At 45.9% G+C, this 17,963-nt stretch overlaps 1 protein-coding gene and 1 long non-coding RNA gene across 3 annotated transcripts in view; one reads left to right on the forward strand and one right to left on the reverse strand.

Annotated features, from left to right (window-relative positions):
* Positions 1-17,963, forward strand: part of MTUS2 (microtubule associated scaffold protein 2) — a 546,859-nt gene that overhangs the window by 166,124 nt on the left and 362,772 nt on the right. For both annotated transcript variants that reach the window (XM_040448119.1, XM_040448120.1), the window contains exons 2-3: positions 5,038-7,488; positions 16,236-16,476. In XM_040448119.1, coding sequence (XP_040304053.1) covers positions 5,281-7,488; positions 16,236-16,476 — 2,449 coding nt within the window. In that variant the 5' untranslated portion in view covers positions 5,038-5,280. The remainder of the gene's footprint in view (positions 1-5,037; positions 7,489-16,235; positions 16,477-17,963) is intronic.
* Positions 1-17,963, reverse strand: part of LOC121012792 (uncharacterized) — a 30,689-nt gene that overhangs the window by 4,952 nt on the left and 7,774 nt on the right. The gene's annotated exons all lie outside the window — the stretch shown is intronic.

The raw sequence follows: 17,963 nt of genomic DNA on the forward strand, positions 1-17,963 counted from the left end.
GTATCCATGGAGAGGCCACTCTTTTAGATCGTGTGGTTAGAGGTATAACTAAGTGAATGCAAGTCTTGCTTTCACAGGACCCTGGATGATGCACCCAGAGCTAGAGTATTTTGTGCAGTTGTATGCTGTTCAGGAGGGACTATAGGCTGCCTGGGGTATGGGCTTAGATGGTGGGAGTTTCTTAAACCTGCGCCAACAATTGGGAGAATCTGAGTTCTTTCACAAAGAGAATAGGTTTGGATGAGAAAGGGGCATAATAGCTCTTCGGAGAGACCTGAAGTGTTGTTCCCGGTGGAAGAAGGATTGCCTTGTATTGCTCTAAAGAGGCAGATCTCCACTCCGGGCTAGTTTGACAGTGGCCTTGCCTGGAGGGCTGATAGGCTGCCAAGAAAGCGGGTGGATCTCCTGACACGGGCGTTTTCACCTTAGCACCAGGGGTGAGCCCTTGGAAGACTATTAAGCATCAGAGAGACTAGGAACCTATAAAATCATTAAATTCCTTTTGGACCCAGGAGTTAATTAATGGATTTTTTTCCCCCAGGTAAAATCTCATTGACCTCTCAGGTCATCATTCATAACTTTCTATAGCAACATGTGAAGTACATGAAAATTGCATGCCTCACTCTGGGAAAATGGACCTCACGTGGGGGCGGTTAGCACGGTTGGTCGACATATTTTTGTTTCTTGTTTAATCGTACAATCCTGTATTAGGAGTCTGAATTTGGATGATCATGTTTCATATTGGGGAAAACATGTTTATGTTAGTTGGATGCCTTGGATTGAAGTCCAGATCCAGAAAAAGACAAAAACGAAAACTTTTGCTCATGTTGACCCTGTGATTGACTTGTGGCCATGTGATGCAGCTCTAGGGGGGAGATGTAGAGTCTTGGCAAGAAGAGAAAGAGGAAACATTACCTCCTGTACGACATTTTGCCTTCTAGAACTGAAGGGTTTTTTTTCTTCTTTTGAAATGTTTGTTTGTTTGTTTGTTTTGAGAGGGAGGGAGCACAAGGAAGGGGCAGAGAGAGAGAAGTAGAGAGAAAATCCCAGGCTGGCTCCATCTCAAGAACCATGACATCATGACCTGAGCCCAAATCAAGAGGCAAACACCTAACCGACTGAGCCACCCAGGCGCCCCTGAAGAAGGTTCTTAAATGCTTTCCTCTTGTTATGTGAGCTTTCCTTTTTTTGGTTTCTGGTTTTGCTTCTCTATTCTTGGTCTTATGATGTATCGTTTCCTTTTATTCTTTCTTTGGGATCTATACCACTTCACCGAAAGGCAGCTTTTCCTTGTGAAGCTTCCACTTTCTGCACAGATTTTACTTCCTGTCTCTGTTTCTGCTCTGCCAGTTCTTGGCTGTGTGACCTTGGGAATGTTGCCCTCTCTGTGCTTTCATTTCCTTACTCGGAGGGCAGAGAGAAAGCAAGGGGATGTTAAGATCTGTCTCTGGAGGCCATCACAAATATTAAATAGCTTAACTTGAATTAAAGCTAAAGATTAAACAAAATTAGTTATAATTTAAAAGTTAAGTTAAATTTTATGACTATGAATTCATGCTAAGAATAATACTTGGCCCGTAGAAAGTCCTAGCTTTCCATTCCCTTACCAGTGAGTGACCTTTATTGCTTACTGAGAAAGAAAAAGATATTTATTATGTAATTCTTTAAAAATTAAAATACAGCTCTTTTCTAGCAAGACACTGATTTGACACCTACCTGTTTGTCACTCTCTAACGATCACATGTGGATTGCTGTGTATGACCCTCTGGATTTGTCCGTCATTGGTGAAAATAATTAGTTTCTTTCTTTCTCCCGGCCTCGACAATTCAAACCAGAGGGCTCTTGGCTTCATGCTTATAATTCTGCCCACAGAGAATTAGAGGCACTCACTTTCTGTGGATGGCCCATATTTGTGGGATTTCTTGCTCTCCTTGGCTTTCTGGGACGCCTGCTTTCTGACCCAGAGAGCACAGTGTTCTTTTAAACTGCTGTCTTACTGATTTGTCTACATGCTTTTTGTATCTGTGCCCAGAGGATATGTGTGTCTTCAAGGAAAACGTGTTTTAACTTGAATAAAGAAATAAAGATGAATTCACTGAGAATCCCCTCAGTGTCAGGGATCAGAGTGTGAGCACCTTGGTGAGGCCTGAGGGCTCTCTTGGTGTGAAGCTGGACCCGGGGCACCAGTGGCTTACTGAAGACAGGCCTGGAAGGAGGCAAAGAGGGAGAAGAGGAACGTGGGAAATAGGGATAGAGGCAGGGGAGGGTGGGGTGGGGAGAGGAAGACCGTGAGCACCAGTGGGAAGATCAGAAGGGCAGATGCCAGGGAACGAGGGTGCCCACACACGTACGGGTGTGTGTATTTGGGCAGGATTAATTGGAAGGAATGGCAAGACCTAGACTGGGGCGTTAATGTGTCTTGGGGTGAGGGAGAAGGGACAAATAAAACACACAAAACCCCCAGCTTCCAGGAAATGATCTCATTTATGTAAAAAAATACGTGCGACTGTAATAGATGCGAAAGAAACCAAAGAGAGTTTTATCACCTGAGGTTTTCGGGGTGCCAGTGGCAGGTAGCCAAGTGAAAAGTTAGGAGGGGATGGGGTGCCTGGGTGGCTCAGTCGGTTAAGCGGCCAACTTCGGCTCAGGTCATGATCTCGTGGCTCGTGAGTTCAAGCCCCGCATCGGGCTCTGTGCTGACAGCTCGGAGCCTGGCAGCCTGCTTCCGATTCTGTGCCTCCCTCTCTCTCTGCCCCTCCCCTGCTCGTCCTCTCTCTCTCTCTCTCTCTCTCTCTCTCAAAAAATAAATAATTAAAAAAATTTTGTTTTAAAGTTGGGAGGGGAGGGGGCTGGGCTGGAGAGGAACATGGAAGTAGCCGTGTGTTACTGGTGATGGTTCTCAGGTGTTCATCCTGTCATCGTGCTGTGTAGCATCCATCCAAATGTATGTATGTGTGTATATACACACGAATATATCTGTACGTATGCATGTGCACATAATCTTTTGAACAGATGAAATTACAAAGAGTAACGAAGGGAGACGGGGGGTTGCCTTGTAACCTACTTCAGCAGAAACGTTAACAACGGCCTCCCAGGAAAATGTGTACATGTGTACTTGTATGGACGAGGAGGAAGGTGTAGAAGGCTGTTAACTTTGAATCCCCACGGCGTGATTGGGGATGGAGCAGAACCTTGTTCCTTTGAAATGCTGCCACTCCCCCCCCCCCCATGCCTAATAAAATGCACTCCCAGCAGTGGATAAACCAACGTTAACCTTGAAATGAGTGGTTTACTGATGATCTGTGAATCTCCCTAATAGAAATTGAAACACTGTATTAGATTTTAAGCTCTTTGAGGGCAGAAATAGCATCACGGAGAAGATCTTCATCATTCATTCATTTATTCATTCATGTTACAAATACATGTTAAGTGCCTAATGCATATGCTAGGTATTGAACAATATTTTCTTCAGTGTCTGGCACATTTGAAGAGTTTTTTTTAAGTAAAAGTACAGGATGTTGTGAAAGGTCATCATAGAAGGACCTAATCTGTTTTAGTGGGTGAGGAAGGCTTCCCGGGGGAAGAGGTATTTATGCTGCAAACTGAAGATTACAAAGGAGTTGGGTAATGCTGGGAGAAGAACCCATGTTCTGTGTAGATGGTAGGCTTTGTGCCGAGGCCCCGAAGCAGGGAAGGAGGTGCACGGTAATGTGGAGGATGAGGACAGTGTGCCTGCAGCCTGGAGAGTAAGAGGATGAGTGGTGGGGGTGAGGCTGGAAAGGTGTGTAGGGACTGGATCACGCAGGCCCTGAAGGCTGGGGTAGAATTTCCTCCAACTTCTTATTTTGGAAATTTTCAAACCTATAGAACAGTTACAGGTGTTGTAGAGTGGATCACCTAGATTTTCAAATTATTATCATTTGGCACAGTTCTGTTTTCTCTCTCTTTTTCAGACTCTCTCTCTCTCTCTCTCTCTCACACACACACACACACACACACGCACGCACACACACTTTGCTGAACCATTGGAGAGTAAGTTACCACGTGTCATGTCAAAAAGCATATCATGTTTAAAAGCTTGGATCTTCCAAGAAAAAAGACTGTCTCAGATATAGTCACCATACTGTTATACACCTAGGAAAGTTAACATTGACAAAATACCTTGACCCAATATACAACCCATTTTAAATGTCTAATTGCCCAGATAACGTCACTCGCTCACTATTTTTTTAGAATCCGAGATCTGGCCAAGGTTCGTGCGTTGTATGTAGATATCCGTTGGCATTTCGGGGGCAGGTTTAGGCCACTTATTTTGTCAACTGTCCGCCAATTTAAATGTGCCTGATTATTTCCTCGTGGTTAACTTCAGGTTGAACATTTATAGCAAGAATACGATCTAAGTGACAAGGCACTGAGAACTGCCTAACAGTAGGAACGCGTGGTAGGAGTTTCCATTATTGGTGTTAAACATGGTCACTTGGTTAAGGTGGTGTCCACCAGATATCTCCATTGTAAAGATAAAGATTTCCTTTTGTAAGAAATAGAGTAATCTGGAGACTGGTGGTACCTTTAGATTCTGTGAATGAATATCCTGGTCCCCAGTAATCTTTCACCTGATACTGTTGGCAACCGTTGGGGTCCCACACCCAAGATAATGAATTATAATTCCAAAATGGTGATTTTTCTAACCGTATGATTTTTCTTATATGTCTGGGTATTACTCCGTGAAGACAAGCTTTCCCTTCTCTTCCAGCCTTTAAATCGTCATCCGTATGAACCTGTGGATTTTTAAAATTTGAATTTAAGATTTAACGTATTTCATAATCCCTGTCTAACAATCATTTTTATGTTTTAATTTCCCCCGATTTGGCCAGCAGGCACCTATCAGAAAGGCTTTTGAGAAATTTATGGGCTGAGTGAGTGAATGAATTAATAATATGAACGTGATGAATAAAGCTGTATTTTCCATGCCTTTTTGTCCCGAGACTCTCTGTTTGTCGATGCCAATGACATGGTTTTATTTTTACTTCTCTCTAGGTCTCACGGACTAATTGGCCCTCATTCAGCAGGAACCTAACAGATAAGTCATCCTGCTGTATGTCAAGACGATGCTTGGTTTTAAAACCGCTCTGAAAATGGTTCAGGTAGTATTGCAACGTGACATTGTCGGGAGGCAGCAGGCAGCTTGAGAATTTCCCACGAAGCAGATAGCAGCTCGGAGGAAGCACCTTTCCATTAAGTAGGACTGCATGGCCAGCCGCCCCCACTGAAGGGCTGAAAATGAGTGTCCCGGTGGCTCCGAAGAAATCGTGTTACGCTCCGTTGCGGGACAACAGAAATGGAGTGAAAAATAATAATGAGAGTATCCTAAGTCTGGGAGATACAAATGCCAATCAGATCATGTTGGAGGTCCGTTCCTCTCATGATGGGTCTGGGACAGGTGACCCGACAGATGAAATTAGAAACGCAAATTCAAGGGAGCCAGAGAACAGCACCCGCTTCAGTAAGGAATTCCACCAACTTCAGGGCTTTGGGCAGGGACTGCAGGCTGGCCCCACCGGCCTGAAAGATTTTAAATTTTCTTCCACCGTTCACGGAGGACCGGACGAAGAGCACACAACGGAGAGAGGCACAGATACCCTCCAGACCCCTTGGAGTATTCAGGGAGCAAGTCTGTCAAGTTGGAGGCAGGTCATGGCTGAGGCCGGTCCAGAGGTTTCGGCTAAAAGGGACGCTGACCCGCCCCGGCAGGCTCCTAAGGATAAGTCGGCAAAGACCCTTGACAACGAGGAATTGAGAAGGCATTCTCTGGAAAGGGCTGGAAGCGCTGCTGTTGTCGTGGATGTGCCCCCGAGGGAGCACGGTGGGAGCCTCAGCGGGCAGAGTCCGCAGCCCACACCGCTGGACTCCCCCGAGGCCCCGCGGCCTGAGCCCAGTGGTGGGGACGGGCCGCAGACGATGTCCACGGCCCCTTCTCTAGGGGCGGCCTTTCTTCCTGCTGACTGTACCTCAGAGGGAAAGAGTGTGCGTCATCCTAAACCATCTACCTCAGCAGCCAAGGAGACCACCCCCTCGGAGACCCAGATGGGGCGTGCACCGAGAGTTAGCGACGAGAGCGCATCGCGTTCTGCCCCCGCAGAGCCCGGTCCCCATTCGGCTTCAGCCCCGAAGGGAATCCCGAGTAAGCCAGAAGCACAGTTAGGTCAGGGAAAGGGAGAGCCCCAGCCGGAGCCGAAGGTCGTCCACCCCAAGGCCGTGCAGGAATTGAAGTCAACCCCGGCGGAGAGTGTGGGATGCTCGAAGGAAGGGGCTGTGTTGTCCCTGGAACGGAAGGGGCCTGGTGGGAAAGCACAGCAGGAAACTGCCCCCGGTGGCGCACCTAGCCTGTCACCTAACGGTCTCCAGCACGTCGGGGCGGGAAGAGGCAGGAGCGAGCAGGACAGGAGAGCGGGCAGCCTACCTGAGGAGGGTGCTCTTCAGCCCACGCTCACCCAGGGCCTTGCTTCCTTGGCAGCCGCTGATAAGCAGCCCGCAGGTAAAGTTTCAGCAGGTGCAGCCAGGAAGCCCGGCGAAATGGCATCCAGTGCCGTTTCGTCGGGAGACGGCCAGGTTCCTCTTATCCTTTATGATCCACCTGACAGGAGGCCCTCAGAGGTCAGTGAGGCGAGAGCGCTGGGCGGCGGGCACGTGGACAGTGCTGCGGCTTGTACTTCGGATCCTTCTGTTGGAGAGAGCAACGCCGGGGTCCCCGAGCCCCTTGACCCTCAAGGCAACAGCTCCGAAGGAGGGGCCAGCAAAGAGGTCACGGCAGCTGTGGCAGGAAATAGGAACCTTCTGGAAAGTGCAGCTGAGACTGAAAGCCCCCCCGGGGGAGCGGGCGCCCTTCGCAGCGCCCCGGCGCCCCTCCATCCAGAGACGACCGCGAATGTGACCCACCAGCCTACACCAGCCAGTAGCAGCAGCTTTCAGGACTTGGGCGCGTCGGGTGCGGGTGCGAGGCCCCCCTCGGCCGCCGTCCCCCCCACCGATGGCGCGCGGTTGTCGAACCCCCCCCCAAAAGTGCCTGACAAGAGCACCTGCCCCAGCGGGGTCCCCGAGCCTGTCCTCCCACCTTCTGAAGACACCCCTCCCTCACAGGATGGAATGGAGAACCACCAGGTTGAAAAGGCGGAAGAAAGGACAGAACCCAAGCCCATCGTTCTGCCTAAGCCCAAGCACGTGAGGCCCAAGATCATCACCTACATCAGGAGGAGTCCTCAGGCCCTCGGCCAGGTGGACACTTCGCTGGTGCCAGTGGGGCTTCCTTACGCTCCGCCCACGTGTCCCATGCCTCTTCCCAAAGAGGAGAAGGCAGCAGGTGGTGACCTGTATGAGAAATTCAAGCCAGACTTGCAGAAGCCACGGGTCTTCAGTTCCGGGTTGATGGTGTCTGGGATCAAGCCCCCAGGACACCATTTCAGTCAGATGAGTGAGAAGTTTTTGCAGGAGGTAAGAGACTGTCACCGCGACCCGATCTGTAAGTTGAACATCACAAAGTTTATGATGGATTTCCAGTGTGAATTGTAAGAATAGAATATCCTCTCTTAGCAAATCGCAGATTTTGGTGGATGTATTTGTACAGAAATGGAGGTCTTTATCTAGAGGAGCGTGTAGACAAATGGGCATTTTTGACTAGAAGAATTTGATGATATGATGAGATGTAGCTAATCTAAGGGAGCTTATTTAAATTCCCACTCTGCATAATATATGTGAGGTTAGGTAAGTATGCATTTAAATTGGCTTCCCTGTTTAAATAAGTGAGCATGAGTGTTTTATAAGCCAGATCAATGGGGCAAAAATCCAAAATAAATATATCGTTCAAATTGGCCTGGCTTCATCCTCTCAGGAGGGATATTTTCCTTATGAGAGAATCTCATGTTCACGCATATGAAAAACACAGAGACTAGCAAAGAACACATTAGGCATGGGCTCTTTATTTTGAAGTAAAATAACAATTACAACTAATGTTTAGTTGAGCACCTACTATGTCTTAATCCCACACAACACAATATTTCATCTTTACCAATCTTCACTGATCCTTATAGTGATTTTCTGAAGGTTGGGATTACAGTTTTTATCACTGTGTAGATGAAGAAACAGATCCGGAGGGGTTTGAATAACTCAGTTCAAGGCACAGAACAAGGACAGTGCTAAGATGCTCGCCTACACCCTCCCGGGTTCTTCACTGTGCTACTTCTGGGTGCTATGGTGAGTTGTCCTCCCAGAGCTCAGAAAGTAGATTTGTCTCCCGAAGTAATTTCAGGCCAGAGTGATCAGTTAAAAGGAGATCATCCTCTCCCTAACACCCTTCAAGTCTTCCCAGTCCACTCAGAACACAGGACAATGCACGTAGGATGGCTCAGCTTTTAGGAAGTACTCAGTCTGGATCCATAACCTACCCGATCTCCTCTCCCTCCTCTGCTCACCCCCTCTCCCTCTGCTGTCTCAGGGCCTTTGCACCTCTCTCTTCTTGGCATGTTCTCCTCCCCGCTATCTGAATGGCTCTCTCCTTTACTTTCTGTCTCTGTCCAAATGTCATTTCGTTGGAGAGATGCCTCGCTTTCCCTGAGACCGCTTTCTCTGATTTATTTTTTCTTAGTGCTTATCTCCATTTGGTATACATACTCTTTTGTTTTTGCCTCACCAACTAGAATGTAAAATCCACAAGAGCAGGGACTTTTTCTATTTTTGTTCCCTGCTGGGTTCCCAGAGTTTGGAACAGTGCTGACATAGATATTTGATCAGAAAATGTTGAATGATAGCTGGATTATGAACTCCTACGTATTGGATCCAGACAAAAGTCAACCAAAGCTTCTTAGAGACAGAAAGGCGAAGTCCAGGGTTGGACCTTAGGTTGATGGAACATTTTGACATATTTCCAGGATGTACTGATCACAGCAGACGTTGTCAGCTCTGGCACAGCAAAGCGGGTGAATCGATTCTAAGCAACAAGGCTTGACCAAGGTTAGCCCTGACCAGGTGCCCCAGAAAGCTGACCATTTGTCCTGCCCCTGGGGCAGGCTGTTTGCTTCACATCACACAGCTTGCTCACTGTCTCTAACTCTGGGCCCGCCGGAGTGGCTTCCCAATTCCCTTCTCTGCAGAGAGAATACTGACCTGAGAGGTCAGGGGTCCATTCTTTTTGGTAGGGGCTCATTTCACTGTGCAGGGCTTCATGCTGTCCTGTTTTAAGTGGGCCTCTCAAATGGAGGCCTGCAGGGAGAGAACATTCTGGCCAGAGGGCACTAAAGCCTGGCCCTGGGCAGTGGCATTTCAGTAACAGCAGGTTGCTGCTTCAGTCTTCTACATCAGTCTCTGAGCTGGTTAATGAGTCTTGCTCAAAGTTCTAAAATCTTATCTACCTGGGCCTCCCAGGCTCAGGATGAGGCTCTGACCTTAGTGTCTGGCCATGTGTCTTTGCTGACACATGGATGCTCCTCATGAGGACCTTGAAAGGAAGCCCTCTGACCCTCCCTGGGGGCTGTGGGCACCAAAGCTAAATAACCAAAGACCCTTCTTCTCATCGAATCACTGCAGAAGTAACCAACCTGTGCAAGATGGCGCCCTTAAAGCTGGCATGGCAGAGTAGCTCTTTGACAAGCGCACCCTAGAAAACTGTGATGAGAGAGAGCTAACCCTTAGGTGGCTTCTCTGTGGCCCCTGGGATGACTGCCCTGGTCATCCAGCATGTTGGGGTTACCTTTACCTTTTCTATAAGTTGTATCAACCCATCCACTTAAGTTCTTCATTTGAACCATTTCTTCAATTAAGTAAATTTTTTGGAGGGGGGAGCTCCAAAAAAAAAAAAAAAAGATCCCCTAGATTTTTCTCTGAAAAACACGTTCATGAGAGAAATTTTATTTGTAGACGTAGGCAAACATCCTGTTACTGTCTGCAGTTCTTTATCCGTGAGCCTTGTTAATTTTGGTCTTGTGTATTTCTTTTCTGTATCGCTTCTGCTCCTCCCATAAAATATAAATTATTTCTAAGTCACATGCATGTTTTTCCCCCAAATATTTTTTCTATTCTTAATCCTCTGGAAGCCACCCTGAGTCTCAAGGAAATGGGATAGTACGGGTGTTTGTGTGGTGTTAGTAATTTGAGGGGTTTGGTGCTGTCCCCCGTGCACCAGCCGCTCTGTCTGGGGACTGTCTCCTGCTATAATCAGAGTGTCTTAGGCCCTTTCTTCAGGCTGTAAGACAGAGCAGAGGAGCCTCGGGTGTTGCACTGGGCTAATTTCTGCCGTAATCTTCTTTGCATCTATAGGATGGCCCTTGGCCTTTGCTCCTAGAGCTGGGACCTGATGTCAGTGTCGCCAGTGGGTGCAACCCAGCAGGCCCCCCTCCTGTGTCCAGGCTTGGTGCAGGGAGGCCCCCAAGCCACCTCCCCGGCCCTGTGTCCCACCTTGCCACAGGATGGCCTCAGCCAGTCTCCAGGGAAAGAACACATTTCTGACCAATTGCAATGGAACAATTTTTCAGTTGTAGAAGCCATATATCTTCCCCCCCTCAAGATTTTATTTACATTTAAGTTAGTTAACATATAGTGTACTATTGATTTCAAGAGTAGAATTCAGTGATTCATCACTTACATACAATACCCAGTGCTCATCACAACAGGTGCCCTCCTTAGTGCCGTTACCCATTTAGCGCATCCCCGCACCCAACACCCCTCCAGCACCCTGTTTGTTCTCTGTATGTAAGAGTCTCTTATGGTTTGCCTCCCTCTCTGCCTTTGTCTTATTTTTCCTTCCCTTCCCATACGTTCATCTGCTTTGTGTCTTAAATTCCACATATGAAATCATATGGAATTTGTCTCTGACTTATTTCGCTTAGCATAATACATTCTAGTTCCATGCACGTTGTTGCAAACGGCAAAATTTCATTCTTTTTGGTGGCTGAGTTATATTCCATTATATATATATGCCACATCTTCTTTATCCATTCATCAGTCGATGGACATTTGGGCTCTTTCCATAACTAGCTATTGTCAACAGCACTGCTATAAACATTGGGGTGCATGTGCCCTTTCGAATCAGAATTTTTGTATCCTTGAATAAATACCCAGTAGCGCAATTGCTGGGTCGTAGGGTAGTTCTGTTTTTAATTTTGTGAGGAACCTCCACACCATTCTCCAGAGCGGCTGCACCAGTTTGCATTCCCACCAACAGTGCAAGAGGGTTCCCGTTTCTCTGCATCCTCACCAACATCTGTTGTTTCCTGACTTGTTAATTTTAGCCATTCTGACGGGTATGAGATGGCATCTCATTGTGGTGTTTGTTTGTGCTTCCCTGATGATGAGTGATGTTGAGCATCTTTTCATGTATCTGTTGGCCATTTGTATGTCGTCTTTGGAAAATGTCTGTTCATGTTGTCTGCCCTTTCTTAGTGGGATTGTTTACTTTTTGGGTGTTGAGTTTGAGAAGTTCTTTATAAACGTTGGATACTAACCCTTTATCAGATATGTCATTTGCAACTATCTTTCCCATTCCATAGGCTGCCTGTTAGTTTTGTTGGTTGTATCTTTTGTCGTGCAGAAGCTTTTTATCTTGATGAGGTTCCAATAGTTCATTTCTGCTTTTGCTTCCCTTGCCTCTGGAGACATGTCTAGTAAGAACTTGCTATGGCCAAGGTCAAAGAGGTTGCTGCCTGTTTTCTCCTCTAGGGTATTGATGGCTTCCCATCTCACATTTAGATCTTTCATCCATTTTGAGTTTATTTTTGTGTATGGTGTAAGAAAGTGGTCCAGTTTCATTTTTCTGCATGTCTCTGTCTAGTTTTCCCAACACTATCTGTTAAAGGGACTTTTTTCTGTTGGATATACTCTCCTGCTTTGTGAAGATGAGTTGACCATATAGTTGTGGGTCCATTTCTGCATTTTCTGTTCTGTTCCACTGATCTGTGTGTCTGTGTGTGTGTGTGTGTGTGTGCGTGTGCCAGTACCATACTGTCCTGATGATTGCAGCTTTGTAATATGACTTGAAGTCCGGAATTACGATGCCTCCCACTTTGCTTTTCTTTTTCAATGTTATTTTGGCTACTCAAGGTCTTTTCTGGGGCCATACAAATTTTAGAATCATGTATCTTTTTAATAAAATGAGAAAGTGTTTACAGTACAAACCCCAGTGACTTCAGACTCTTTCATCATTATTGACAGACTCCTCCTGGTTAAACAGCATTAGTAGACATGGAGAAGTCAAGAGTAAGAGCTCTTCTGAGAGAGGGCAGCTCTTCTTGGTTGCTTGGAACAATACAGACTTTTAGAGCTTTCAGAAGCAGCTCTGAAGATCATCTTGGATCTGGTCACGACAGGATGATAAAATATGCTTACTTGTGTAGACTGTTTTCTGCTTTCACCTATCCCTAAGGACTCTGGGGAATTTCTTGCTACTGATGCCTTGGGGGAACTCTTTTAATTTTTGGTGTAAGGAGGTGGGAAGAAAGGAGCAACGGTGAGAAGACGGGGCGAGGTAGTGTATTTGCAGTATACAGATATATGATCAGGGCTGGTTCCGCTTCCTACTCCCATAATACAGGTATGTATGTATGTATCATATAAGTATCTACCCAGACTTGAAGGGGGTTTGTCTGTGCAACTGTGGAGACTGGGAAGTCCAAAGTATGCAGCATGGGCCCACAGGCTGGACACCTAGGGAGGAGATAATGCTGCGGTGCAATTCCAAAGGCCATCTTCTGGTAAAGTTCCCTGCCCTTTGAGGGAGGTCCATTAAGGCATTCAACTGATTAGGTGAGGCCCACCCACATGGTGAAGAATAATCTGCTTTATTCAGGGTTTACTGATTTTAATGTTGATCTCACCTTTAAAATACCTTCGGAGAGGGGCGCCTGGGTGGCGCAGTCGGTTAAGCGTCCGACTTCAGCCAGGTCACGATCTCGCGGTCCGTGAGTTCGAGCCCCGCATCAGGCTCTGGGCTGATGGCTCAGAGCCTGGAGCCTGTTTCTGATTCTGTGTCTTCGTCTCTCTCTGCCCCTCCCCCGTTCATGCTCTGTCTCTCTCTGTCCCAAAAATAAAATAAACGTTGAAAAAAAAAATTAAAAAAAAAAAATACCTTCGGAGAAACATGTAGAATAATCTTTGACCAAGTATCTGGGTACCGTGGCCTAGCCAAGTTGTCAAGGTTAGCCATCACACGTCTCCCTGTATCTATCCCAGGGGCTTCCCGAAGCATCCACATGTGCCCTATGTCGGCCCAGACCAGCCCAACCTGCTGAAAACAGGACGGGGAAAATACGAAAAGGGGCATATTTCTAGTAAGAACTTACCTTGTTTGTGTACTTTGATTGATTTGGGGAGTTTGAAATCACAAGGATTTTTTAGTTTGCTTCAATATTATTTCTCTAAAAAATAGTTAGAGAAGAAGGAATAAAACCAAGCTCTATGTGTTCATGACTGTGCAGTGACACATATTCTGTTCTGTCAACAAAGATGAAAGAAACAAGTGGGAAGTCTTTTAGAGATTCCTTTGTTTTTATCAAAAATGCATAAAGTAGGCATACTTTTCACCTTCTTAACAAATTTGTTAAATCTTACCAGAGACAAACTACCCAGCAAAGTGACAGGCATTGAAGTTACTGAAATCATAAGGTCGTTTTTGAGCGGCAGCTTGAGGGATTTTGACCCCTGAAAACTCTCCAGTTTCAGAGAACTGAGTAGTTACCGAGATCAGCATATTGCAATCCTGACAGATGTGGGTTAGAAATCATTTCTTCGTGAGAGCACCTGCTAGAAGCAAAGAGTAGTGGCACCAAACTTCGAGAAATTACAATGAAAAATAGAGGAAATGTAAGTATAATAGAAAAGTCGTAGGGCGCCTGGGTGGCTCAGTCAGGTAAGCGGCCGACTTTGGCTCAGGTCATGATCTCACGGTTCGTGGGTTCGAGCCCCTTGTCAGGCTCTATGCTGACAGCTCGGATCCTGGAGCCTGCTTCAGATTCTGTGTCTCCTTCTCTCTCTGCCCCACCCTCACTCATGGACTGTCTCTGTCTGTCTTAAAAATAAACAGTTAAAAAAAAAAAAAAGAAAAGAAAAAAAGAAAAAGAAAAGCCAAAGGTTGATAGTAAGAGGGTAAGTAGGGAATGGTCAAAATGTTATTGAAGAGCAGGATGTCTTTTGCAAGAATATATGTCTTTTGCAAGAATAAAAGACATAGGTAGGATGTCTTTTGCAAGAATATAATTTGTTGGGGCCTGAATTCAGTCTGTCTGCTATAGCAATCGAGTATATGTTACAGTGTGGTTATGATAAAACTTTAAAGGTCTAATCTTTTGTTTCAATAATGTCAGTTTAAGGAAAACTTTGTATCTGTTTTCACCATTAAAAGGGTATCACGTTAAGAGTTTTTCTCTTCAACAGCTTGGATCAGAGCTTTAAGTCCCTATTAAAGAATTTTGTTAACTACTTATGATTCAGGAATAGATCAATGTTTGACACATGAAATATATTGTGATTTAAAGCAGAATTAATTAACAGATGTATCTTTTCACACATCGCCTCTGGCACTGTTTTTTTTTTTTTTAAACTTAAAGGAAATAAGATTATTTGCCTTATTTTTTTAAATTTTTTAATATATAGATATTTTTAAGTTTATTTAATTTTGAGAGAGAGCAAGGGAGGGGCAGAGAGAGAGGGGGAGAGAGAGAGAATCCCAAGCAGGCCCCATGCTGACAGCCCAACGCAGGACTCAATCCCACAGACTGTGAGATCATGACCTGAGCTGAAATCCAGAGTCAGACACTTAACTAACTGAGCCACCCAGGTGCCCCATTTTCTTAATTTTTAGTATGAAGAAACACTAATAACATGAATAGGCTTTGTGAGTACAGAATTGCATACATAGAAGCTATATAGTCTGTATTCTAGCCCAAACTGTTAACTATAGGAAAAGTAATGCGATTGTTATGTTATGAAATCTAGGCAAGGGGGCATCTGGGTGGCTCAGTCGGTCGAGAGGCCAACTTTAGCTCAGGTCATGATCTCACAGGCTATGAGTTCGAGCCCCACGTCGGGCTCGCTGCTGTCCATGCAGAGCCTGCTTCGGATCCTCTGTCCCCCTCTCTCTGCGCCCCCCTCCCCGGCCGCTTGTGCTCTGCCCCCCTCCCCCCGCCAAAAAATACTTAGGTAAGAATGGAAACATGATTCCTTTAATGAATAAATATTTATTGCCTTTAGCTACATAATAGACACCATTCTAGGTGCTCTGGGCCCAGCAGTCAGCAAGACTGTCCTAGAACTTCGCTCTAGTGAAACTTGTCGAACATTCCTGGACACTGCGCCTTACTAGGGAAGACAGAGAAGGTGGTTCACAGTCTCTCGTTTTTAATGATGTGAACAGATTGTAGAGGCCTGAAAACCCACTTTTCTATCAGTTGCTCTATTCTTCCAAAAAGCCTTTTCTCCCACATTACCAATGCATATTTTATTTCCTAAGTAGCCCTAATATATAAATTGGTAAAGTTCACCTGCTTATGTTAAGTAGGTTACCGTAAACATTGTTGTGCCTTTTCTCCTTAGAAATAATGAAACTTTCAGGGTGCCTGGGTGGCTCAGTCAGTTAAGCGTCCGACTTCGGCTCATGAGACTCCGGCTCATGATCTCACAGTCCGTGGGTTCAAGCCCCGCTTCGGACTCTGTGCTGACGGCTCAGAGCCTGGAGCCTGCTTCTGATTCTGTGTCTCTACCTCTCTCTGTCCCTCCCCTGTTCATGCTCCGTCTGTCTGTCTGTCTGTCTGTCTGTCTCTCTCTCTCTCTCTCAGTAATAAATAAACGTTAAAAAATTTTTTTTTTAAAAAGGAATAATGAAACTTTCATAATTCTATGCACATTTGCTAAACTCTTTCTCTGTTTCATTGAGATTATGTATAGATTGGCTATTTGCACAGATTCTAATGATTTTGAAGCAATCAAATTTAAAAGTCTTATACAGTGAGTTCTTTTTTTCCCCCCAGTGAAATTTGGATTCATAGAGTGTTAGAACTGGAAGAGACCTGAGAGGTCATCCAGCTGTGCTGTTAACGTAGAGATGAAGAGTCTGGGGTCCAGAGAAGCTAAGTGGTCAGTGGTGGGGCAACTCAGTGGTGCCACAGTGGCCTTTGCTGGAGCCTTGGTCTCCTGACCATGTTCCGTCCTCATCCAATGATGTGCGCTCCTTTCATGAAGCTTCTGGTCATTCATTGCAGGTGACAGAACGCCCCGGAAAAGAAGAATTTTGCAGTCCGTCCTATACTCGTTATGAAGTTCCTCCAACTTTCTACCGATCGGCCATGCTCCTTAAGCCCCAGTTGGGATTGGGTGCAATGTCCCGTTTACCATCTGCAAAGAGCAGGATCCTGATCGCGAGTCAGAGGTCCTCAGCGAGTGCCATCCACCCACCAGGACCCATCGCGGCAGCTGCTGGCCTCTACAGTCCCGATTCGGCAGGTAAGCGATCCAACGGCTACTGCTTTTCCTGCAGCACGATTAAATAGTAATTACATAAAATGGCAGTAACTGCCTAAAATACGAACGCCTCTCACCCTTTGAGAGGAGCCTTCTTCTGCCTATCTGACTGTCCATACAGATACTTGTCAACACTCCTCTGTCTGCCACCATCACATTCCATGTTACCTTGAAAATGATGGCCTTTGGGGCGCCAGGGTGGTTGGTTGGGCGTCCGACTTCAGCTCAGGTCATGATCTCACGGTCCGTGAGTTCGAGCCCTGTGTTGGGCTCTGTGCTGACAGCTCGGAGCCTGGATTCTGTGTCTCCCTCTCTCTCTGCCCCTCCCCTGCTCATGCTCTGTCTCTCTCTCTCTGTCTCTCAAAAATAAACATTAAATTTTTTTTAAGAAAAAAAAAGAGAAATTGATGGCCTTTGCAGCCACCTCCTTACTTCTTGTAATTTCTCCTTTCTCCAGTAGATCCTCTAGGCCAGGGGCCGGGGGAGATTTTCTGTAAGGGGCCATACAGTAAGTGTTTTAGGCTTTCCGGGCTGTAACGGTGCGGGTTGTAACTACTTGGCATATGAGAGCAGCCACAGACAGTACCCCAGTGAATGAACGTAGCTGTGTTCCAATACAGCTCAATTCACAAAAACAGAGAGTAGGCTGTAGTTGGTCAGGGAGACCTTCCTACAGTCCAGCGCCGACCACGTCCCTCTTCATCTGTCCACGAGTCCGCACCGGCCCGTAATCCTGCCCCTGCTCAGCAGGTGCAGGCAGGTGCCACCCCCTGAAGCTCTCTGCACGCACTTGTTTGCCCTCACCGTGCTTCTGCTCGTGTGGTTTCCTCTAGGCTTTCTGTATTATCTTACTAGTTGTGTAACACGGTGAAACAGTGTGAATATAGAAAAATATAGAAAAGGAATGCATCATACTTCTGTATTTTTAGCACCCAGCCAGAGTTACTATTACGGGTTTTTTTTGTTTTCATTTTCTTCCAGTGTGATTTTTTTCTGTCCGTTTTTCTGATAGTTGAAATGATGCTGAATGTGACTTGTGTTTCTTTCTACTAATATCATATTGTAGGCATTTCCTAGGCCATTGGTGTTTCAGAAATATTTTGGTGGTAGCGTAATATTCTGCTTTGTTCATTTATCCATTTTTTCAACAAGTCTTGGGTGCTTACTACGTGCCAGAAGTTGTAAATTTAGAATTGCACTGGCGAACAAATCAGAGAGTTCCTGCCTTTATGCGTCTTACAGTCTAATGGATGAAATAGACCCCCAAAAAAAGCACAAAATAAACACATACCTGTAAGTATGAAAGCAAGGAATATACCGTTTTGAGAAATTACACCCAGAAGAATGATATGCATGGGACAGAGGTACTGCAGGGACAGCCTCTTTGAGGAAGTGGGAAGAATGGGAGAAGGTGGGGAATAATGTCAGAACGTCCAATTCCTGGCAGTTGAGTTCTGCTTACTTACAAC

The sequence above is a fragment of the Herpailurus yagouaroundi genome, unplaced genomic scaffold (genome assembly GCF_014898765.1).
Source record: "Herpailurus yagouaroundi ecotype Mexico unplaced genomic scaffold, PumYag 197, whole genome shotgun sequence".
NCBI classification, from domain to species: domain Eukaryota; kingdom Metazoa; phylum Chordata; class Mammalia; order Carnivora; family Felidae; genus Herpailurus; species Herpailurus yagouaroundi.